Raw genomic sequence first — 25,665 nt, 5'->3', positions numbered from 1 at the left:
GTTGGTGGAATTGCACACTGGAGTAGCCACTGTGAAAAACAGTATGAAGTTTCCTCAAAAAATTAAGAATAGAACTACCCTATTATCCAATAAGCAAACTGCTAGGTATTTACCCAAAAAATTTTAAAAAATTAATTCAGAGGGATACATGCATCCTGATGTTAATAGTAGCATTATTTACAATAGTCAGACTATGAAAAGGGCCCAAGTGTCCATCCGTAGATGAATGGAAAAGAAGAGGTGATTTATATAGAGGTGATATATATATATATAATGTTTTTATATATTTATATATATGTGGAATATTACTCAGCCATGAAAAAGAGTGAAATCTCGGATGGATGGATCTAGAGAATATAATGCTAAACGAAAATAAGTCAGAGAAAGACAGATACTGTATGATCTCACTCGTGTGAAATTGAACAAAACAAATGAGCAAAGGAAAATAGAAGAAACAAACTAAGAAACAGACTCTTAACTGTGGAGAACAAACTGATGGTTACAAGAGGGGAGGTGGGTGGGGAGATGGGTGAAATATGAGATGGGAATTAAAGAGTACACTTATAAAGAAAATGAAAATAAAATGATAAAAAAAATACCACTTCCCAATGGGATACAAATGGAAAAAAGAATAGCACACATTTTCTTTTGTAATCAGAGAGACTGATACACATTAGTAGCAATGAAGAAGTGAAAGAATTCTAGATATGTATTAGATCCTAATGTCTAATAAAGTGTAAAGGGCTACATCTAGACTGAAAAAAAAAAAAAAGACAAACACGATGAAATATTAACAGCTTTCTACCCAAGATTGGCAATAAGACTAGTTGGGTCATTGTCACAGAGATCCTAGCCAGTGTAGTAGGGTAAGAAAAGAAAAATGGGTAAAAATTAGGAAGGAGGGCACCTGGCTGGCTCAGTCAGTAGATCATGAGACTCTTGATCTTGAGGTTGTAAGTTTAAACCCCAGGTTGATGTAGAGATTATTTAAAAACAATTGGAAAGGAAAAAATAAAACTCATTATTTACAGATGACATGATTAAGTAGAAAACCCAAAAGAACTTACAGATAGACTATTAATAGGTGAATTTAGTAATGACCTTAGGTATAAGATCAATACACAAAGCTTAATTATGTTTTTATATAGTAGTAACAAGCAGATTTCTTAAGTCAATTTAAAAGTGACACTGTTTAGGGTGACTGGGTGGTACAGTTGGTCAAGTGTCCAACTCTTGGTTTCAGTTCAGGTCATGATCTCAGTGTAGTGAGATCAAGCCCTGCAACAGACTCTGAGTTCAATGTGGAGTCTGCTTAAGACTCTCACTCTGCCCCCCCCCCCAGTAAATAGTTGTTTTTAAAAGTGACACTATCTAGCATATAAAACATCAAATACTGGGGCGCCTGGGTGGCGCAGTTGTTAAGCGTCTGCCTTCGGCTCAGGGTGTGATCCCGGTGTTCCGGGATCGAGCCCCACATCAGGCTCTTCCGCTGGGAGCCTGTTTCTTCCTCTCCCACTCCCCCTGCTTGTGTTCCCCCTCTTGCTGGCTGTCTCTCTCTCTGTCAAATAAATAAATAAAATCTTTAAAAAAAAATCAAATACTTAGAAAATGTGTAAGACTGCTCCACAGATAACTACAATATGTTTTTCAGAGAAATTAGAAGACTTAAATAAATGAAGGGATGTATATACTATGCTCATGAGTTGGAAAACTCAGTATTATAAAAATGTTAAAACTCTCATGAAGCTGTCTGTAAATTCTGTGCCATCTTTTATTTGTTGTTATCAAAATGGCAGGCTGATTCCAAAATTTATTTGGAAACACAGAAGGCCAGTAGTAGCCAAAACAATCTTGAAAAGAGCTACACAGAAAAAATTTCACCACCTGGTTGAAGACTTAATGTAAAGTAGCAGTAATTAAGGCCGCATGATAGAGGCACAAGGGTCAACAAATAGAAAAGTGGAACAGAATGAGTCCAGAAACTATCTACTATGTATCAATCTATATATCTAGAGAGAGAGACACTTGAATAAAGATTGTTATCCCTGCTGTACACGATTCACAGAAAATCCATTCTAGATGCTTATAGATCTAAATGTGAAAATTAGGGGCGCCTGGGTGGCACAGCGGTTAAGCGTCTGCCTTCGGCTCAGGGCGTGATCCCGGCGTTATGGGATCGAGCCCCACATCAGGCTCCTCTGCTATGAGCCTGCTTCTTCCTCTCCCACTCCCCCTGCTTGTGTTCCCTCTTTCGCTGGCTGTCTCTATCTCTGTCAAATAAATAAATAAAATCTTTAAAAAAATAAATAAATGTGAAAATTAAAACAAAATTTCTAGAAGGCAACAAAAGAATACTTTCATGACAATGAGATTAGCAAAGAATAAATGGGAGACAAAAGACAGCATAAAGCAAAAGATTGATAAATTACATACATTGAATTTTATTTTATTAAATATGATATTAAGAGTGTGAAAAGGCAAGCCATAGAGGAGAAAACATTTTAATACATATATCTAACTATGTGTCCAAAATATTTTAAGAATTCATACAAAGCAATAGAGAAAAGACAAAGAAATAGAAAAATGGGTAAGATAAATTTAACCAAGGAACTCAAAGTCCTGTATAGTGGAAACTACAACACATTAATGAAAGAAAATGAAGACACAAATAAATGGAAAGATACTCCATGCTTATGGATTGGAAGACTTAATATTGTTAAAATGTCCATATTACCCAAAGCAGATTCAGTGCAATCCCTATCGAAATTCTCATGGCACTTTTCACAGAAGTAGCACAAGTGATCCTAAAATTTGTATGGAACCATAAAGACCCCCAAATAGCCAGAACAGTCTTGAGAAAGAAGAACAAAGCTGAAGGCATCACACTTCCTGATTTTAAACTGTATTACAAAGCTATAGTTACCAAAGCAATATGGTATGGGCATAAAAACACATGAAGATCAGTGGAACAGAATAGAGAGCCCAGAAATAAACCCATGCATAGTGGTCAGTTACTTTACAACAAAGGAGCCAAGAATGTACAATGGGGAAAGGACTGTCTCTTAAATGGTGCGGGAAACTTGGATTACTGTATTGCACCATCCACAAAAATTAACTCAAAATGGTTTGGAGACTTGACCATTAAGACCTGAAGCCATAAAACTCTTGGAAGAAAACATAGGCCTTAAACTCCTTGACATAGGTCTTGTGATGATTGTTTGGATTTGACACCCAAAGCAAAAATAAACAAGCGGGACTGCATCAAACTAAAAAGCTTCTGCACAGCAAAGGAAATAATCAACAAAATGAAAAGACACCCACTGGGTGGGAGGAATGATTGCAAATCATATATCTGATAGGGAGCTAATATCTAAAATATGTGAAGAACTCATACAACTCAGTGAAAAATGAAACAATGCTATTAAAAAATGGGTGGAAGATGTGAATAGACATGTTTCTAAAGAAGACATACAGATAGCCAACAAGTACATGGAAAGATGCTCAACATCCTTGATCATCAGGGAAATGCAAATCAAAACCATGTTGAGATATCACCTTGAACCTGTCAGAATGGCTACAATCAAAAAGACTACAAATAATAAGTGCCGGTGAGGATGTGGAGAAAAGGGAACCCTCATGCGCTGTAATGTAAATTGGTGCGGTCACTGTGGAAAACAGTTTAAGGGTTCCTCAAAAAATTAAAAATAGAGCTACCATATGATTCAGCAATTCCGCTTCTGGGTATTTATTCAAATAAAATGAAGACACTAATTTGAAAAGATATGTGTACCTTCATGTTCATTACAGCATTATTTATAATAGTCAAGACCTGGAAACAACCTAAGTGTCCATTGGTGGATGAATGGATAAAGAAAATGTGATATTTATATACAGTCAACTGTTATTCAGCCATAAAAAAAGAACAGAATCTTGCTATTTGTGACAACGTGGTTGGACCTTGAAGGCATTATGCTAAACACTATACGTAGTGAAAGCCCAGTGGGCCCTGCTGAGTCCCTGGTGAGGCTTCCTGCCCCTGCCTCTTTCCTGCTTTCTAAGCAGGCTTGTTGTGGGTGTTTGGGACAAGGGTTGTCTTTCAAAATTTTGTATTGTTGTTTTTATTATTTGTAATTTAAACCCAGTGACTTGCACAGTTGTCTTCTCACACCCCGAGGAGGAAGACCCTGGCGCTGCCTTCCATCTTGGTGGCAGGTTGGGGGAACTCACACCTTAGCAGCGACCAAGACTGAGTCCATCCTGGCCTGGGCCAGAGCAGGGGAACTGGCCTCCCCAAACCTGCCTGGACTCTGTGACCTCTGGGAGCCAAGCCAGCCCCCATGCCAGCCCTCAGGGCCTTGCCTTCCAGACCACCTCCCTAAGGCCAACCAGCGTCTGGACATTGTCTTCTTGTAGGAGCCCCACCCTCCTTCAGGGGCGGGCTAGAAAGGCCTGCAGCCCCTCTAGGGCCCTGACTCCTTCCCCACCCCTAGGCAGTGATAGAAAAAAAATGTTTGGATTAAAAAAAAGAGAGAGAGAAAGACAAATTCTGTCTGATCACTCTTATATGTGGAATCTAAAGAAATTTAAAAATTAAATAAAGCAAACTCATAGATACAGAGAACAGATCGGTGGTTTTAAGACGTGGAAGCAAAGGATGAGAGATATGAGTGAACTGTTTTTTTAGTGGGTTTTGTTTTTTTAATTTAAATAAAATGAAAATTTTAAAATAGAAATTATGCCTTAAGATACAACATAACCATTGTATGGACAAATTTGATGTAAGTCTTTTTAAAAAAAGAAAAAGGAGGGGCGCCTGGCTGAGTTAGTAGGAAGAAAAGGGAACCCAATCAAGAGTCGACCATACGACTTTTGACCTCCCAAGTTGTGAATTTGAGCCCCACGTTGGATATGGAGATTGCTTAAATAAATAGAACTTTAAAAAAAGGGGGGAGGGGGAGAAAAATAGGTAAGATACTTGAACATCCATTTTTTAAAGATAGTATCTGAATGACCTCTAAACAAATGAAGAGGTACCCAACCTCATTAGTAATCAGGGAAATAGAAATTAAAACCTCAATAATTCACCATTAGAATCACTAAAATTCAAGACTGATGGTATCAGTACCATGTATTGGTGTGACTGTGGAATAAGAGAACTTTCATGCATTGATGGTGATAATGTAAATTAGTACAACCACTTTCAAAGCTGTTTGACTTTATATTCTAAAGCTGAACATAAGCATCATATATGATACAACCATTTCACTTCCAGATATTTATTTACTCAACAGGAATGTTTATGTGTCACTAAAGAACGTTTATAGCAGCTTATTTTAATAGCCCTGTTTGTGAAAGGTTAATAAAAACCTTTTCCCTTTCTTCATGAGAATTTGAATTCTATTTACTATGTAACTCAGTTCTCTGGTAACCTGATAAGAGTAAAATACCAATTAAGTTTCAAGGCAGTATTGCTTATGATGAAAATGACCCTAATTGGTAAATTCTATTTGCACTGGGAAGAACTATACATGAATTATAATTACTCACTAAGGGTGCCATACTTTGGGCTTCCCTGATGTGGCAACTCATACCTGAGTATGTTCCTTGTGGGGACCCTGAAAGCTATGGCCAGAGGTTGTTACTGGAGATGGTGGCTCCCATGGGGCTTTAGTCTTCTAAGCCAAGGCTCCTCCTTCAAGTGCCCATTATGGGTCTTGTCTTCTCACACCTGAGCTGTTACCTGGAGAGAATATACCTCCAGATGGAACATACTGTTGCCAGGACTTCAATTGAAGAACAGTTGATGCTGCCCTGGTGACAAGCTGTGGTTCCTGTCTTTTCTCCTATCCCCAGAAAGCCAAACTGCAGCTGCTGATTTCACATTTCTACTCTGTGATAGTCCTTTCTAGAACTGAACTCTACTCTTCCAGGGAAGAGATTAGGGATTATTTAGTAATGGGTATAGTGAAAAATAGGCCTATGAGATAAATTATGTTAACTATATGGGATAGACTAAAAGTAGAAAGAAACAAATATAATAATAATAATCTGTATGGCTCAGGATGTATACTCTTTTACATCATCAATAGTATAAATTCTATCTTACATTCTGATTTAACTATATTGGGATCAGGAAGAAGCATATAAAAGTTCATTCCTTACCTTCTATAGTATAAAGCTATTATAGAATATCTAAAACTAACAAGTCAGGAAACAGCAAGTAGTTTAATGAAAGTGTAGAGTTAGGTGTGCCTGGGTGGCTCAGTTGGTTTAGTGTCTGCCTTCAGCTCAGGTCATGATCTGGAATCTGCTTCACCCTCTCCCTTGACCCTCCACCCCTGCGCTCACTCACTCTGTCTCTCTCACTTTTGCTCTCTCTCTCAAACAAATAAAATCTTTTAAAAGTGTAGAATTAATTACCCTAAGAAAAAACTAAAGGAATTTAAAATATTTGTCTCTGGGGAGTTGGTAAGACTTCAGAAAGGGACTTGTCAGGCAACTGTTTTGATTTTTTACCTACCTTTATAGAACTAATTGACTAAACAGCTTTGATTTAAAAATGTTAAGATGACTGGAAGAGCAAGTGGATAAAATGAGCTATACAGACTTTCAAGAGCTTGCATGAAGGAAGATTTTTTCCTTCACCTTCCACACCCAAAACTTGTCATTATCCTAATTTTCTCACATACATCCCATCTTCTCCCATCCACCAGTTCTTGACTTTTAACTGGTCTGCTAGCCTCCCCTAGTCTAGCCCTTCTCTGCACTGTAACCAAAGTTGACCTTTTGAGTTCGTTAGCTTCCCGTTTCCTGTAAGATAAAACACATTCTTTAATGTGAGCTCTGATACTCAGTGTGATCTGATCCCTGCCTGCAGTCCCCCAGCCCCATCTTTCATACCTCAACCCAGCCATTCTGGGCTATGGGTGTCCCTAGAAGTTATCATTACTCTTTCTGTCCTTTTTAGCTTTGTACTCCTAGAACCCCAGTCTCCGTCAGTTCACCTGACAAAATTCCTTCTTATTCCTGGGGATTGAGCCTGGTATACCTTCACCACTACCACCCCACCTATCCCTCCTCCACATTCACTGAGCTGTGTTCTTCTTTCGTATTCCCATAACATCTTCTGTATGCATCTGGCGTCACATTTATCGCACCATATTTTCTTATTTGCGTCCCAGTCTGACTCTTTTCGTCTTTAGGCTCCTGTGGTTGAGCTTCTTGAATGCTGAGGCAGTGGCTTTTTTTTTTTTCTATACCCTTCATTTTGTCACCTAGCAGGATTCCAGGTTATAGTAGTTACTTAGTATGTGTCTAGGAGAGGGAGATGGGTAGGTGGATGGATTCATAAGTGAACATCTTATGTTTAAGAAAATTGAAGCTGAACTACATCCTGCTAACTGACAGCAATTAGTGTCAAATTGCAGTTATTTTTCTTAGTTGATTGTCACCACTCAGAAAGGGACAAGTATCAAATATGATGCAAGTAATCAACTCTCAAAAATCAGGTGTACTGTGTGTTTATGTTTTCTAGAAGAAAAGGTTCTAGTGGCAGCCTATGCTGCATTCCCTTTTTACTTCATTCCTGAAAGAATAAAAATTCATTACTAGGTAATATTAAAAATAAAAGACCAGGAAGTAGATTAATGGTTGCTAAAGGATGGGTGGAGGAAGGATGAGGAATGACACAGCAGCTATGGGGTTTCTGTTTGGGGCAATGAGCATGTCCTCAAATTAGACAGTGGTGATGGTTGTACAACCGTGTGAATATACTGAAAACCACTGAATTGGACACTTTAAAACGGTGACTTTTACAGCATATGAATTGTATCTCAAAAAAAATGAAAAAATGAGATAAAGTTAAAGACATTTCAGAAGCTCTAAGTGATTATCTAAATGGCTTTGACAGAAAATCAATTTCTAGCCCATCACAGGATATGTGAGTTTGCATTAAAGTAAGGAAGCACTCTGTGGTTTGTATTTTACAATTTTTCTGTCACTTTTTGCTGTTTACTCTAAATCCTTGAGCTACCAGACAGCTTTCCTTTCTTGTTTCTTTCTTTTTCTTTCTTGGAAGAAATGGTACTGAGTCAGCTACAGGTCACTCAGTAAGGAGGAAATATTTTAATCTGTCTTTGGTTTGATGTACACACAGAATTAGAATGTTCTTAATTTTAAAAGAATGTTGCTTTAATTTTAAAATATAAAATTTAGGGGTACCTGGGTGGCTCAGTTGGTTAAGTGTCTGCTTTCAGCTCAGGTGGTCCTGGGATCAAGCCCCAACAGGCAGTCTGCTTATCCCTCTCCCTCTGCCCTTCCCCCCACTCATGATCTCTCTTTATCTCTCTCTCTCTCTTTTCAAATAAACAAATAAAATATTTTTTTTAGAACTTTTTTTTTTTTTAACACTTTATTTATTTATTGGACAGAGAGAGACACAGCAAAAGAGGGAACACCAGCAGGGGGAGCGGGAGAGGGAGAAGCAGGCTCCCCGCCGAGCAGGGAGCCCCATGTGGGGCTCCATCCCAGGACTCTGGGATCATGCTCTGAGCCAAAGGCAGACGCTTAACGACTGCGCCACCCAGTAGCCCCCCAAATAAAATCTTTTTTAAAAATTTTAAGGGGCGCCTGGGTGGCGCAGTCATTAAGCATCTGCCTTTGGCTCAGGGCATGATCCCAGAGTTCTAGGATCGAGCCCTGCATCAGGCTTCTCTGCTGAGAGCCTGCTTCTTCCTCTCCTACTCCTCCTGCTTGTGTTCCCTCTCTCGCTGGCTATCTCTGTCTGTCAAATAAATAAATAAATAAAATCTTTAAAAAAATTTTTTTAAATAAAATATAAAATTTAATGACCAAGTAGTACTGACTTGATTCATAGGTAATTGTAAAATGTGTTTGTAAAATTCTGACCTTATCTTTTGAATCACTGGATTCATCTTTGCTTGTGAGGAGCCAGGAGGCCCAAGATTCCTTCAGTTAGAACTAAGCTTCTCCTATACCCCCATTCTCAGTTTGGCCTCATATGTCCTATTGGTTGAATTTGTCACTCATCATGGTATAAGTTTGTTTGGTTTTTTTTAAATCTATTTAACAAATACTTGTTGATGCCTGTGTATTCCATCCCTCACTCTTCTAGGCACTGGGCATACACTGTGCTGAACAAGGCAGAAGTCCAATCTTTTAGAGGTTTTGTTATAGTTGGTGGCCAGATTCTACTCCTTTTTTCTAAAAACTCACTTATTGATGATAGGTGAGGGATTAGAGCTTTTTGCTGGCTTTTTTTGTTTTTTTTCAGGGGGGCAGAGAAGAAAACTCATCCTTCATATTTTATTTATTCACAAAATTCTCAGTACTCCTGTACAGAATTAAATGCTTATTTCTCTGTTGTTCCTCACACAGGTTATATAAGTCTCTGTTCTTCTAAAAAGCAGATCTGGTTATATCACTCTCTTACTTTCCCTTCAGTGACTCCCCATTACTCTCAGGTTGAAGTTCAGACATGGCTTGCAAGGGTTTTCAGAGTCAGTCTTCCATTAGACTTTCAGTTCCTCTAACATGCCCTGTTTCCCTTTTGGTGAGCTTCCACATATGCTGTTTCATTTACCTAAAATAGTTCTCTCCCTACCCCTTTACTGTGGCTAACTGCTAATCTTTCAGGGTTCATCTTAGATAGGACTTTCTAAGGTACACTTTACTTGACCAACCCCCCCATCGCAGTCCAGTACAAATTGCCGTTAACCAAATACACTACTTGCCATTGACCAGAGCCACTGCTGGATAGTATAGTCTTTGTCTTTCTCCTTTTGTTGTATCCCCCAGTTCCTAGTACAGTACCTACTCAAACTTGTTTTTCTGTTTCCTCTAATAGCCTATGAAGACCTTGAGTTTAGACTGTGTGTGGTATAAGTGCTAAGCAGATGTTTCGGTGAATCAGTGAGTGAGTGATTGTATTGTTTAGTCTTGGAGTATAGCAGAGAGAAAGGCTCGTGAACTGCATCTCTCTCCCCCAGTCTCTTCATGTTCAGCATCATACAAAGCCCCTGCTCTGGCTCTCCATCTGAGCCAAGTATAAGGGATCATTTGTGCTACGTCTCAGAAATTGAATCATACATAGAAAATTGTTAAGTAAAGTTGCGAAAGGTACGATAATATTCAGTGCTCATCCATAAATAGTAATGGCTTTAGGTAGTTTGGAGTTTAAAACATGTTAAAAACAATTGTGTAAAGTAGACCTTATGGTGTATGTGTCAAGACAAAGGAGGGTTTTAAAGGACTGAAGATGGTTGTGCTGCCAACTAGACGCTTGGCATCTCTCCTTCATAAACTGATCAGTGGAAGCACTGTGGATTGTGAAATCTGCAACTAAACCCACCAAATCTGAGCTTCTGGGTTAGACTTTTTGATTTAATAGAATGTAGCTTGTACGACCTTATTAATGTTCTCTCTGAAAACCTTATCAGGGATTTTAATTGTAATTTTTTTCTTGAGGTTAAAAAAAAAAATTGTCCGTAAGTGAAAAAAGAAAAAAGTATGCCTAAATGGTAGTGTTTTATTTTGTCTGCCCATTTTTTTCATTTTATCTGTAAACACAATGACATTTTTATCTTACTTTTCATTAACTGAATATGCTTTATCTGACACTGTATAATGGACTTTTATCACTTAAAGTAACCATCGATGAAAAATTTCATACTATTCTAACTGGAGTTTTTGTTTGTTTTTTCTCTTGTACACAGTTGTTGTGGAATTACAAGCTGAATCTAACTACAGACCCCAAATTTGAATCTGTGGCCAGAGAAGTTTGCAAATCTACCATATCAGAGGTAGGTTGTGAAAGAATTTTGTGGTTATTTAATGACTTAGAAGAGAAAATTACATCTGTTGACCAGGCCAGTCATTAAGGGAGGAATGACTGACTTGGTTACTTTACTTTTTTTAGAATTCACATCTGTATTGGCTGAGAGAGAGGCCGCAGCGGCGGGCAGTGTAACCAGCCTCCTTTTTGTTAACATGCACCTACATTTATCGTAGGATGCTGTTGATTCAGACACATTGGAAATCAGGCTCCATTGGTCCCCAGAGGACATAACTGCTTCTGTCATCAGTGCTGCGCTCACACTTTTTGCAAACTGCTGATGTCTGAAGCATATCAAAATGGTCTCCCCAGGAGGCTTATAAATGTTTCTGAGTTACAGAGTTGGTTCAATTGAACCACAGAGGCATATGCTTCAAATAATAGGAGTTAGCATTAAAAAGGTTTGTGACAGGATTATGTATGTTGCTATAGATAGATGTTGAGTATAGAAACAAAAATGATTAATGAAAGTGTATAGCATTGTATGGATGCTAAGTGGGGAAAATTTTCAATTATCTTGGTTCAGTGTGAACACAAATAATGTTAGTGAAAATTGTGGTTTTGAAATTTTTATTTTATTTTTTGGAATCAGTGATTGAAATTTGAAAAGGGGACGCCTGGGTGGCTCAGTCAGTTAAGTGGCTGCCTTCGACTCAGGTCATGATCCCAGGGTTCTGGGATCAAGCCCCACGTCGGGCTCCCTGCTTCTCACTCTCCTCCTCGCTCATGCTCTCTCTATCTCTGTCTCTCTCTCTCTCAAATAAAATCTTTAAAGAAAAAAGAAAGAAAAAGAAATTCCAAAAGGCCAGAAGTATACTGAAGTATAAGAATCACAAAGAATAGTTGTTGTTTTTCTACCTCAAAGTTAATAATTCTAAATCTTGCAACACATAGATCTGTCCTCAAACTATGCTACTGATGACTTAATTCAGGACCACGTTCTTAGCTCTTAAGGAAGGCACTATTGCAACCAGATAAGCTCTCAGCTATTCTTCCTGACTGACATCATCATGGGACCTTGTAGAACATGTTTTCTTCCTCAGACCTTCTAGTACTGGATCCGATATGTTTTATTCTTTTAAAGCAGTGACCCTTCTTCATAATTACTTTGGGGCTCCAGAATAGAATAGCATATCTTCCAAAAACATTGGCTTCAACTTTAGTATTCTGCACTTCGTACTCCTTTTACTAGCTATATGGTTAGCTGTGTAGACCAGTTGGATTGCCACGTGGAAATTTATTTCAGAGTCTACGCAGAGTCATCAGAATAATTTCCCTCTTTACTGGCTTATAAAAGATATGTGTGTGTGTGTGTGTGTATGTGTGTGTGTGTGTGTATGTATGTATAACTGGCTTTCTTATAATGTTTATGTAATGGTGGTCCTCTTATAACCTTTTGGGGTGTTGTGGTTTTGTAAATGATTTCAAGTAAAAATAGGAATTTATCCCTCCCTAGAGGGAGATTATAGTGGAGTCAGGAAAATTAAATATCAGGAAAACATTGTTGCCAACAGAATGTTTTATTTTCTATCTCCTTCCTTTCCTCTTTCTTGCAATCCTACTTGCAAGGAGAAAAACAGCATCACAAGAATACCTGCAAACTGCAAACCAAACTTCTGTTTACTCTCCATTGTTGAGCCAAATACTGCGGGCTTTCCTCCTGCTTTGTGTCACCAACAGAGTGAGGGCAGCACTTTTCTAATGGCACCTTACGAATCTGCTCCCCAGCCACTTCAGAGTTACTCCCATTCATGGACTGTTGATGACTTAACGGTGTTTTTTGCTGTTAATCATAGAAATTTTCCTTCTCTTGTATTAAGCTTCTAGCCAATGGGAGTGGTTGAAGGAAAACACAAACTTTTAATTCAGACACTACACCCTATTGTAATTAGTGGTGAACTGAAATACAAATAGGTACTACATCTCTGTGTTTCAATAAAATCTCAAGTGATTAAAGCTAAATATACATTTATTTTCTCATTGGGGCTCCAATTCAAAATGTGCTCCCGGATTTTCTTCGGATTTGTAAACTATTGATTGTCCAGCATAAGAGCTTATGAATACTTGCACTTCACTAAGTTTTAAAACCCAAGCATCTGCCGCTAGTTCTGTGTTTTACGGGGTTTTCTCAGTGGTTGAATTACAAATGCTGAGATTTTTCAAGCAGCTATTTCTCATTTCACTTTTGAGACTTAATTCTGTTTTGCTCAAAAACAAAACAAAAGCCTTTTCCTGGAAATACATTCATGACCCTCTTTTTGGGCATCTCAAAAAAAAAAAAAAAAAAAAGCTCAAGGTTAACTTGAAAGAGTTGCATTCATCTTGATTGTTGAAGATCTCTGCTGCCTCTTGAAGCCAGTGTGAGACTATTTGCTTAAATTCTCAAGTTTGCTTCTTGAAAAGGAAACGCCATTTTCTGTTTTGAACTGAGTGTTTGACTTGGTTTGGATTTGATACAAGAGTTAGACTTGAAGAGACCCAGGATAATGAGTGTGTGGTGTATTCTTCACCCAGCACCTTTTGGAAAGGGAGAGTATATTTGTTTTGCCCTCTGTACCTATTTAGGGTAGGTAGTGTGATAGTAGAGAATGGTCACTCTTGGTTTCAAAAAGCCAATAAAACATTTTCTTCTTGTTTATATTAAAAATAAACATTTACATTTGGGCCCTTTACTCTTGTCAAAACTACCATTTTTGTTTGTTTTTAATTTCTTCAAATGCGGTAGGATTTTTCCAAACAACCTTTCCTGTTTTATAATTGAATCTTACAACCCAATAAGTAGATTTTACTTTTTTTATGCCTGAATTTCAGCATTTTGGGGCTAGTTTGCTTCCTTAGCACGGTGGGGTTTGGGATGCACTTTGCAGGAACATAAACCATGTGGAATAATTCTGTGCTTGATCCACTAGAACATGTATCTAAACCACCCAAATTAGATTTGCAGTGGTCTTCCTCCTCTCAGACTTCTTGCCAGACTGCAGTGAGCATCATTTTAAACATGTTTCTGTTCCAGACCACAGTGGTGAAGCTGGGAGTCTACTAAGTTCAAAAACACATGTCCGAATCCACAGTTAATTCAGAACATATTAATGTCATGTCAAGAAGTAATATTATGCCTTCCTGCCTCCCTTCTTCTGGCCATTAGGTTTACCTAACAATAATAGTTCGCTGTGTAGCTTGGCTTGGGACATGCCACTAGACTTCAGTTCCACACCTGTTGTCCAGAACTGTTTCCCAGATTAATCTCCTCACTGTCCATTGCATTCTTTGCGTGGATAAAGGGACTTCTCAGTAGAACCATTCTAAAGCTGTAGATTTTAAAAGTTTTTTTAAATTATATCTCAATAAAGCTGAAATTTTAAAAAATTTAAAACACATTAATCAGATATTTCCTAGACGCCACAACAATCTGAGTAAGCATGACACTATTTTCTTTATAACAGATGTATTTCTAAGTGCTTTCCTCTTTTTCTCCCAAATATAGATGGGAAATCAGTAAGAAAATATCAGACATTCTCTTTTGTAAAAGTTGTTTGATAAGAGAATAAAATACTTGTGTAAAATAGTCACTTTCTTTGGAGCAGATTAAAGAATGTGCTGATGAACCAGTTGGGAAAGGTTACTTGGTTTCCTGCTTGGTGGATCACCGAGGCAATATCACTGAGTACCAGTGTCACCAGTATATCACCAAGATGACGGCCATCATTTTCAGTGATTACCGTCTAATCTGTGGCTTCATGGATGACTGCAAAAATGACATCAACATTCTGAAATGTGGCAGCATTCGGCTTGGAGAAAAGGTATCTACTATATTTATACTGGCTTCACCATGGGGGTCCTACGAACTTGTTGAATGAAAAGTTTTGTATAACTGGAACGGGAAAAATTTAAGGCTGGAGATGGCCTTAAAGTGGAGGTACAGACAGCCCCAAGGTCTAAGGCTAGTTGACCCGTGAATGCATGTCATCTTTTTGTAGTGTTTCAGTACTGTATGAGGAAGCAGAGGAATTAATATCAGTCAAGAATAGTGTCATCTTCAAAATACTAAGCCAGTTGCTTGTTCCCTATAGCGTTCCCTGGCAAAGCATTGGGCAAAGTAGTTGATTTAGGAGAGACTTGAATTGTCTAACCTTTCTCTGCATATACCTCATTGATGCTATAAAAAAAAATTACTTAGTAAACACACTGGTATCAAAGAAGATATTTAAGTATTAGAAAAGTTTAAGATACATGAAGGTGCTTCTGGCTTGTGAGAAGAAGGGTACTCTATAAATGGAATCTATTGCGGTCTTTATCTCAGAAGAACTAGTTTTAGTAAAGACAAGAAGGAAGATAACCACCTAGCTGATGACTTCTTTATTAATTATGTGTGGTCTTATTTTTGTTCTTATGGGTCTGTTGTCCAGAAGGTCACAATGGAGGTTTGGCCAGGTTTATTCTGAATTTATTGGCTCAGCAAAATGAAAGAAACTCCTGAGAAGTAACAGATGCTGGGGGGAGAGGTGGTCTGAGGCATATGTCTGACATCAGCTATTAGTTGCCACTGCTCATTAATCAGCTCTTTAGGAAATATGATGGAAAATAAAACCCTTTGTCTCTTTGGCCTCTATTTGTTCATTGCCCCACGGTTTGCTGGCTTCTGTCACTAACAGAGGGTGGGGGGCATGGTGTTGGAATGCTAGAACTGCGCACACCAGTTCAGATGACGGTTTTAGTGCTGGTTATTGTCTGCCTGTCACCAAATACCGTTTCCTTCATACCAACACAGGGCTCTGGCCCTTTCACAGGGCACCTCTGAGTCAGTCTTGAGAGCACTGTGAACTTGGCATAGAGCTTTTGGCAGCTAAAGAAAGGCCAGTTTTAATAAAGAAGGCAGATTTCTTCCTTCCTTGCAGACTCTAGAAATGGCACAAAAGCACTTAGGCTACCCTAATAATTTAGGAAGCTCTTTTGACTTTATTTAGGGTGTTAGAGATCATGTCCAATTCCATATCTCACTCTTTTTAAAAAGCTTCACCTAAGTGTTCCAGACACATTTTTTTTAAGGAATCATTGAAGACACTTTTGTAATCAGTGGTCCACACTGTAGAGTAGACCATTACAATTCATCTCTTTTTGTAGTAGTTTTTCCCTGTTGACACCAAGATAATCGCGGGTTAGCTTCCCACTAGCAAATCTGAATTGTCAGTATAAAACCTGCTTTAAGCTGCATGTTTGAGTTATTAGGTCTTAGTGCCTGAAACGAACACAGAAAATAGTACTAGAGCCCAAGAACAAAGCCCAACTTTGTTAAAATAACCTTAAAAAAAAGTTTCTTTGGATCCCCAAAATGCACATTTTTGTCATGTTTATCTTTTGCTATACCTACCTGGTTAGGTGAATTTCTGTTTATACCAGGCCCCTGTCCTAGCACCAAAGGCTTTCTGTATTTTGGGGACAATGAGATAGATTTATGCTCGCACTCTTGAAAAAGTGTGCTCCTTCCTGTATAATCCACTCTGGTGCTACAGCCGGGTTTAAAAATGAGGGAGGCATGTCCTCAGCCCTTCTTGGCTTTTCTAACTATAGTTTATTTCTTTGAGGCCAGTTGTTTAGATATCCTGAAAATGAATGAATCAGCTTCTGGCTTGTTGATTTCAAATTTGCCACTAAAGCTTGCAAACTCCTCTGTGACTGGCTTTGAACTGACTTCCTCCAAAGGTCAGAGGACAGGGGCAATGGTTAATCTGTTTGTATCCTGCCTCTGTATGAATGTAGAAGAGTCGTGGTGTCAACTATGATTTTTTTCAAGATGTTAGTATGTAACTTTGAGAACAAAGACTATATATTAATAAAAATTGTTGTAAATAAATATAGTTAAAGTGAAAGGGCAGATCTTCAAAAGTGAAAGTGTAAATGATTTACATCATCAGAAGAAAAAGTACAATGTGCGCTCCAATACAGGAACTTAATTGTGGACATGTTATTACTTTTAGACTTTTCACTTGGTAGTTATGTAATTTTATTATTCCCTGCTTTTAACCAGCTACTTTGAATAATTTGGACAGTCTTTTTCTCTTTTTATGTAGTGAGGAAGATCACAGAAGACACCAAAAACATTGAACTAGAGAGTGGTTTATAGCAGAGATGAAAACTGAGTTCTTTGTTTTTGAGATTGTGTTACTTTTCTTTAAAAAAAAAAAAAAAAAAAAAGAGGAGGAGGAGGACCAGGTTTATGGGGAAGAGAAGATATTACCTATCAAATTGCTAAAAACTGATCAGGACACTTAGTAGTTTTAAGACAGACATTTATCTCACCACAGTAGAAGTCCATTTTAAGTCCATTTACAGGATCATTTGTTATTCCTATGTCAAGCCTGTGTATTAATAACCTATTTAACCTAAGTAATTTTATTTTCCTGTAGATGGTGTGCCAGTGTGTAGTTTACCTCCCTTGCTCTCATTCTTATTCAGTAATTAGCCATGCAGCCTTCTTTGTCAAATATTTGCATACATTTCAGTTGTATAACTAAAATGGGCCGACCTGGAAATGCTCAGAGACGCAAGGAAACCGAGAAGAATTCTTGAAATACATTTATTTGAAAAAGTTATCTAAAGTTAGGATGAATGAAAACATGTAATAGAGATGATGGTATGGCCCAGCACCAATATGTGATGCTACAATTGCTGTAATCATAATTAAATCTCAGATTCCTTAGGGGGTCTCAAGCCACGATGATGCTGCCTTTATTTAAATCTGAGAAGAAACAAATGGAACCATTAAGAAATATAATAGCCCTAAATAGATAATCTTACTGGTGGCACATTTAAAACAGTTACAGACCCTAAGCATACAGGGTAACACTTAGACTTGTTATATGGAAATAATTTCTTTACCCTGTGCTGCCAGGACTAAAGGCTAAACCTAAATCAAGAGTTAATTTATCAGATTATTATTTTCAGCCCCTTTTATATGATTAAGACTTATTGCTAACAGCCATCTAAGTAAGTTGTGGGCTACTGAACTTTGGGATAGGATGTTGTTTTGTTGTTTTATAAACTAGGATTACGTTTATAATAATCTCTTGTATACTGTAAATAGTAGTGTCTGATATGTTTCTGTCGAAATGTTTATTATCATAGGTTTGCTTTTCTTTTGGGAAGTGGAAACGGGTAGGCCTTGCCTAAGTGGGTCATAGTCAGACGAACTTGAGTGTCACTCATAAATAAGGAAGAAAAAATAAGCCTTATTCTGGATTTCTGGGGTTTGTGTTGACTCTTCTCTCTGCCTTTATCTTTTTGTCACTTGTCTCTCAGAGTTTATCTTATTCAGAATTGCCCTCCAAAAAACCGTTTTGGTTCTCTCAGGTTTTTATACATTGAATACAATCATACAACTAGTGCTCAAGTTCAGGTACAGATAGAGAATAGGAGGCATGAGAATCTGCTAGTAGAGTGTGCTTCCTGATCTTTTTGGGGTCAGCAGACCTTTTGAAAATTTAATGAAAGCTGTGAACCCTCCTCAGGAGAAATATATAACACCCACATACAAATTTGAGGAGTGTCCTAGAACACCAAGGTCTAGAAAAATAAATAATGGACTGTTATGTAGGCATCTTACCTTCTGCAACCTAAGGCCTGTGTTTACTCCTCTGCACAAGAGATACCACAGCTCTTATGCCCTCTCCACAGGTACTGTAGGAGAGAACATGGACATTTTCATGGAAATACTTGGGAATTAATGTGCTGTCAAACAAACTGCATTACAACTAAGTTTAGGGGAAAAAAACTGTTATTGTTGAAATTTTGCTTAAAGTAGATGTTTTCCTGCCTGGTTTTAGGCATCTTTTTATTACGTACAGGTGATTTCATAGACCCAGTGTTTTACTATAATAAGATTGTGTGTGTAAATAAGAGATAGCATATAGTTCCTGCTGCTTTGGTTTGCTGTATTTATAGTTATACCTCTCACATTTTTGAAGCATGTCTTTTGAGTATACCAGATTGGGACTCTTGAATAGAAATATTTAGGGGAAATTCCTCATATTTTGAGTGAATGAATGCTTGTGGTTGCTATGGGGACGATGCAATGTACAATTAAAGATAATTGGATGGTTTTAGGAAAGCTCTCAAACTGAGTTTGTATGAAGGGTGGTAATCTCATTAAATCATATTAAGATAAATCCAAAACATCAAAGTGAGTATTACACTACAAATTGTACATATTGGGGTCTTTGTGGACAGTATAGGGTAGCAAAATGAGAAAGAGGGTCTCTGTAACGTTTTTTTCTCAATGGATTTTGTGCTTGTTTTTTTTTTTAACATGACTAAAAGTGTTATTATTCAGGAAATACCTCTCACCCTTTGAGGTCAACGAACAGAGATTTCTGCACGGTTAATTCAGTATTGATATGAACCACGTTCAGAATATTGGGCTGATGTAAATTCTTAGAATTTTTCTGACGTTTTAAACATAAAGAATTCAGGTTTCTATTTCTGGTGCTAACTAAACTGTAAAATCTCCCAGGATCTCGTTTTCCATTTGTAGCATGCAAGTACTCTGTTCTAACAGAAGATTGTTGAGGACATTTTCTGTAACTTCCACAGTGTGGTTGGTTCCCACCGAATTTCTCAGCAGAATATCAATAAGCCAACTATGTGTTGAATTGAGGGTTGTTGTTTTCTTAAGCAAATGATGTTTATTTGAAGCTCATTGTGGTGAGAGTTTTACAATATTAGTACCCTTGCTATTTTAGGATGCACATTCACAAGGTGAGGTGGTATCATGTTTGGAAAAGGGCCTGGTGAAGGAAGCAGAAGAGAGAGATCCCAAGATTCAAGTCTCTGAACTCTGCAAGAAAGCCATTCTGCGGGTGGCTGAGCTGTCCTCAGATGACTTTCATCTAGACCGGCATTTATATTTTGCTTGCCGAGATGATCGGGAGCGTTTTTGTGAAAACGTGAGTCAGCTCAGAAGCTGTTCTTCTCCTTTAAAATGTTTTTTAATTCTCTAGTCCAAAATAAAATAAACCAGCACACTTTCCCATGTAGATAAGGCAGTGAAATGGAAGGCGGAGTCGTTCCCAGGATAACAGAGAATGATGTTAGATATTCAGCCTTGATGATTTAACATCTAGTTAGCAGTTGGCTTCTGACAGTCTCCACACATTATTTTTTCTACTTTATCTCACTTCTCAATTTTAGTTCTTGGAAGTCTATGTTATTTATATACAGGAATCCTGTTTTACCAGGGAATCCTATTCACACCTATTCCATGGCTAAAACTGCCATATTACATGTTATATGTTTTTGGCTAAGATGAACAAAACAGCAGCTGGCTAACTTTTAAAACTAAATCCTTGATTACTATCTGCACACCTTACAGAAGACTTGCTAAATTCTCTCCATCCTTACAAAAAGAGCTGAGAGTAACGTGTATACCCCCACCCTCTGCTGTTTTGAATTAGCAGCTTTAACCCTCAGAGCCACTGATTATGAGTCTTATTGACTCCAACATAAAGTATTAAGAAAAGACTCACAGACACTTCTCTTGGTTCCCATCTTTCCTGCCATCACTGTTGTCTTCCAAAGGCTACTAAATGTTATTTTTAAATGGCTGAGCCATTGTTCAAAGGTACTCACATTTGTAATAATTTAAAGAAAGTTCTGTGTAAGACTGTGGATAGTGCCCAGTGTAACTACATCGCTGATTGTCATCACCCTCATCACCGTGTGTATGTTCCATCTCACAGACGCAGGCTGGTGAAGGCAGGGTGTATAAATGCCTCTTTAACCATAAGTTTGAAGAATCCATGAGTGAGAAGGTGAGTATTACTTTGAAACAAAGCAATATTTTATTCATTTCTTAAAAGTTTACTTAAATCCTCTCAAACAATGTTCTTATAAATTCATATCAGAATATAAATGACTGATAAAGCTTACCCTTTTCAGAGGCGAGACACTTGGCTTTTAGTAGAGAACCAAAGCATATTTTGCTTAAGCCAAGAAAACAAAGCGTTGTGATATCTAGACATTGGGAAGCCAATTGGGAATCAATTTGGGGAGTAAAACTGGAGAATTGTGTATCATAGTCACAGTCCTGCAAACTTAGGAAGCTTAGGCTAACCAGACCTCTGTGCTTTACAGGTAATTACCTATTTAATTTTTCAGCAGCTGTCTCATTAAGCATTCTCATTACTATTAGTCCCCTGTCCCTGGATGCATGCAAGAATCTTTTATGACTTTTAAAACGAAAATTATTCTTGGTTTTGCTCTCCTGCCGTTTGCTTTCCTGTGCAGCTGAAGAAATGTTTCATTTCAGTTGCTTGTATCTTTTACTATTGAATAATTCTATTTTAAAAGCATAGAATGTAACATAGCGTAGCATGGAGTGTATGTCAGCTGCCAGTTTGATTCTTGTGAACTTGACTTGAGGGCCATTGTGGAAGAGGAAGATGGCTTGGTCAAGTCTCACTGTATTAGAGGCCACCAAGCACTCGTGTGCATAGGACAACTGCTCTGCTGTTGCAGCAAGAACCAGCAGCTCAGGGTAGGATTCCAGGCCTTTCCCATCCATTCACCCCTCCCCCTTACTACACTAGTTTCACATACTTGTGTTCGAGTCTAACCAAATTTAAAGGTAGGCGTTTTGGTGACAGCTGCAGTTGTTGACATATACTCAGTCATGAGCCTCTTCTGGTCTCAGAGGTCCCTGTGAACACCAGAACCACGGGAGTGGTCTTACAACTCTGTTGTTGCATTCTTTATTCAGTGTCGAGAAGCACTGACGACCCGCCAAAAGCTGATTGCCCAGGATTATAAAGTCAGTTATTCGTTGGCCAAATCCTGCAAAAGTGACCTGAAGAAATACCGGTGTAACGTGGAAAACCTTCCTCGGTCCCGGGAAGCCAGGCTCTCCTACCTTCTTATGTGTCTGGAGTCAGCCGTCCATAGAGGTAAGAGTTCATTTCTCCTTATCCTTTTCAGTCCTTTTTGAATTCACATTCTAAAGCCTCTTGTACCTGTAAATGTTATTTTCCTCCTGCATTTGCTCTTTTGAGTGCATCTGTCCCTTGCGACTCAGGAACCTTTCTTTGTAACCATAACTCCAGGAACTGAAGGCTTGGTGTCCCAAAGCCTTTTTGAAGGCTCTTTCTCTTAGCTCAACAGTCTCCAATTTTTATTCTAAATTTCTTTATTTGAGAGAGAGAGAGAAGGAGCAGGGGGAGAAGCAGAGGGAGAAACAGACTCCCTGCTAACCAGGAAGCCCAACGTGGGGCTCGATCCTGGGACTCCAGGATCATAACCTGAGCCAAAGGCAGATGCTTAACTGACTGAGACACTCAGGTGCCCCGTTTTTTTTTTTTTTTTTTAAGTAAGGTATATTTCTCAAATCCAACGATTTTGATTTTTTTAAAGTGCATAGTCAACATTTTTAGGAGAGTCAAGGTAGGATAATGATTTAACAAAAGAGCTTTGGGTCGGAGAGATTTGGCTTTAAATTAATGGCTCCATCATCAAATTAACTGGCTGGGTGGCCATTGTTTACATTTCTTAATCTCTCCCCAAACTTATTTTTCTTATCTCTAAAACAAAAACAATATTTATAGTGAGGAGTTCTTATGAGGCTTGAATGAGGTTATTTGGAATAGCACTTAGCATTCAACACATGATAGGTACTGTTATTGTTATAATACTGATGATATTAAGAAACTAAATAGAAACCTTTTTTTTTTTTTTTTAAAGATTTTTTTTTTTATTTATTTGACAGAGATAGAGACAGCCAGCGAGAGAGGGAACACAAGCAGGGGGAGTGGGAGAGGAAGAAACAGGCTCATAGCAGAGGAGCCTGATGTGGGGCTCGATCCCATAACGCCGGGATCACGCCCTGAGCCGAAGGCAGACGCTTAACCGCTGTGCCACCCAGGCGCCCCCTAAATAGAAACTTTTGAGTTCAAAAGTCAACCCCTGACTAGAGAACCAAGATGGCTCTATAGAAGATCAGGATTGTCTTTCTTAATACTGCCTACAAGCTGTAAAAATGAAATGCTTAGCTCTTATTAAATAAATGATACTGGGACAATTGGTTAGTGATTAAAAAGTTAAGTGGAGGGGCGCCTTGAAAGCAATGGAATAGCACCCAGGGACAGTGCATGGTCTTGGATTGAATACCAAACAAAGGACATTTTGGAGACAATTGGAGAATGTTGATTATGGTCTGGATATTAAATAAAATTGTCCTAAAATGGAAAGGTGGAGATTATTGACTTGTAAAAGAATATTATAAAAGAGTATACATAATATCATCTAATTTGGGTATTTAAAAAAAAAGAGTTAATGTTCTTAAACTGCAGATTAACAAGAGAAGAAAGACTCAGTAAATACATGGCCAAAGGCTATATGCAGATAATTCAGAAAAGTTACACAGATTGCTAATGTTAAAAAGACTGACCGTATTAAGTGTTGATAAGGATATGGAAGAACTGGACTATGGAGCACTGCTGATGGGAAGTTAAAATAGTACAACCATTATGGAAAATAGTTTGCCAGTTTCTTGAAAGTTAAATATATACATCTACCGTATGACCCAGCCATATTTACCTAAGAGATACGAAAGCATATGTGCATTAAACTCTTATACATGAATGCTCATAACAGCTTTATTTGTAGTAGCCCAAAACTGGAAATGACCCAAATGTCCATCAACAGTTGAAGGGATAAGCACATTGTAGTATATCCACATAATGGAATCATATTACTTGACAATAAAAAGGAATGAATTGTTGATACATGGATGAATCTAAAAACAGTTATGCTGGGTGAAAGAAGTTAGACAAAAAAAGTACATACTGTATGACTGTTTTATATCAACTTCAAAAAAGTGGAAACTGGTAAACTGATATGTAGTCACAGAAAGCAGATCACTGGTTGATGTGGGAGGGAGCTGGGTGGAGAGGGAGGGAGAGATTCTCAAGGACCATGAGAAACCTTTGGAGTTAATGGATATGTTCAGTATCTTGATTGTGATGATGGTTTCAACAATGTACACGTATGTCAAACTTCCCCAGTTGTATGCTTTAAAAATAGAGTCTATTTTATGTTAATTATACCTCAATAAAGCTGTTTATTAAAAAAATTTCTTAAGTTTTCCCAGTTGGTATTTTTGGCTAAAGGAAGGAGCCTGGGGAGGCTATAATGAATATTTGAAGTGTGGTCTTTTTCATAGGCTTTAACCCTGTAGGCCAGTAGGGAATGTTCTTGGCTTTCATTGTTACCCCCATAATTATCTTATTGATAAGACTTCCATTGGCACAGCATTTGCATTATTAGTTTAGTATTATAAAATCTATACAGAACACTGTCAAGATAAACCCCGGTCTCTGAAGTCTTAAACTCATTTTGCGCCGATAAAGCTCTTTCTGTATTCTAAGCTTCTCAGTCTAGATGATAGCATGACAGGTATATTATATTCTAGAGGAAAACTTGTACTTTTATATGTGTTGATATCTGATTGTAATGCTCACCATCCATAATGTTGTCACTTAAATCCTAACTTAGGGCGCCAGGTGAGCAGTGAGTGCCAGGGGGAGATGTTAGATTACCGGCGCATGTTGATGGAAGACTTTTCTTTGAGCCCTGAGATCATCCTGAGTTGTCGGGGGGAGATTGAACATCACTGTTCTGGATTACATCGGAAAGGGCGAACTCTGCATTGTCTAATGAAAGTAGTTCGTGGGGAAAAAGGGAACCTCGGAATGAACTGCCAGCAGGCGGTAAGGAAAAATTTTCTATTGCCATTTTGAATGTTACATTCTGTAAGCTGAGGAGCCTCTTCCTGACACTGTCCCTGCTTCATTTGTCTGGATCATTTGTGACATCACATGAACACGGTGCAAAGAACCAGACACGGAATATTTTTCAGGCGTATCTTAATAAGAACGTGGAATTTATTACAGAGCAGAAGTTTGAATTTATAAACAATAAATGGGGCTATATACTTAAAGAAATAGATAAAAAGCATTGTCTGCTGGGTTTTTAAAGGAAAGGTAACTTGCCAGGTAGAGTTTCTAAACTCAGAACCAAGGTGAACCAGGTTCTGGTAAATCAAAAAACGTCCTCCACTGAAAGAGGATTTGCCTGTTTCTATAGGTTTGATTGAGTTGAGGCTGAAAGAGAGCTGTAACGAACTGAAATTTTCTAACAGTTTCTTTTTATTACTGATGCGCAGCATACCATGGATTCCTAGCCTGAAGGATCAAGAGAGCATGTCATTTTCAAAGTCACACCATCTTTCTTGTTACAGTAGGGCAACTATGCATGGAAGGGCCTTTCTTTCTCTGTCCCCAAACTCTACCATCAGTTCTATAAAGATATTTGGAAAAAATTAGTGTACTTCTTGGGAAGATAAAGTTATTCTTTTTTTTTTTTTTTTTTTTTAAGATAAAGAAATTCTTGCTCCAGGGTTCACGAACAGTTGAGTAACTACAGACCAGGGACATAATGTAAAGTTAACAAAATACTATAGATGCAGTGTGTCTATTTCATTACCATTGTCCATATTTATTACTTTTTACTGAATAAAAGTCTTTGAACAATTCTCAATACCAAATGCAACAGTGGTACCCTGTACAGTGTACCCCATGCATCCCTTAGGATGCACAAAAGATACCGTTTAGTTTTGTATCCTAAATTAGGAAGTTGAGGTTCTTTTCTCAGTGAAAGTTAAGAAGACCACAGTTCAGTTGGTCTTTTATTTTGTTGGCATTTTTATTAAAAATTGAATATTTCAGAAAATCAGAATTTTACAGTCTGAAACAAAATTCCCATAGAATTTT

At 38.0% G+C, this 25,665-nt stretch overlaps 1 protein-coding gene across 1 annotated transcript in view; it reads left to right on the top strand.

Annotated features, from left to right (window-relative positions):
* The window catches only part of GLG1 (golgi glycoprotein 1), a 145,804-nt gene that overhangs the window by 88,754 nt on the left and 31,385 nt on the right, over window positions 1-25,665 (top strand). Inside the window, exons 3-8 of the mRNA XM_026495209.4 lie at window positions 10,734-10,820; window positions 14,437-14,652; window positions 19,588-19,791; window positions 20,584-20,655; window positions 21,603-21,786; window positions 24,389-24,603. Of these exons, the coding sequence (XP_026350994.1) occupies window positions 10,734-10,820; window positions 14,437-14,652; window positions 19,588-19,791; window positions 20,584-20,655; window positions 21,603-21,786; window positions 24,389-24,603 (978 nt within the window). The remainder of the gene's footprint in view (window positions 1-10,733; window positions 10,821-14,436; window positions 14,653-19,587; window positions 19,792-20,583; window positions 20,656-21,602; window positions 21,787-24,388; window positions 24,604-25,665) is intronic.

This window comes from Ursus arctos, unplaced genomic scaffold, assembly GCF_023065955.2.
Source record: "Ursus arctos isolate Adak ecotype North America unplaced genomic scaffold, UrsArc2.0 scaffold_19, whole genome shotgun sequence".
NCBI lineage: Eukaryota > Metazoa > Chordata > Mammalia > Carnivora > Ursidae > Ursus > Ursus arctos.
This window is presented reverse-complemented; position numbering and strand designations above follow the sequence as displayed.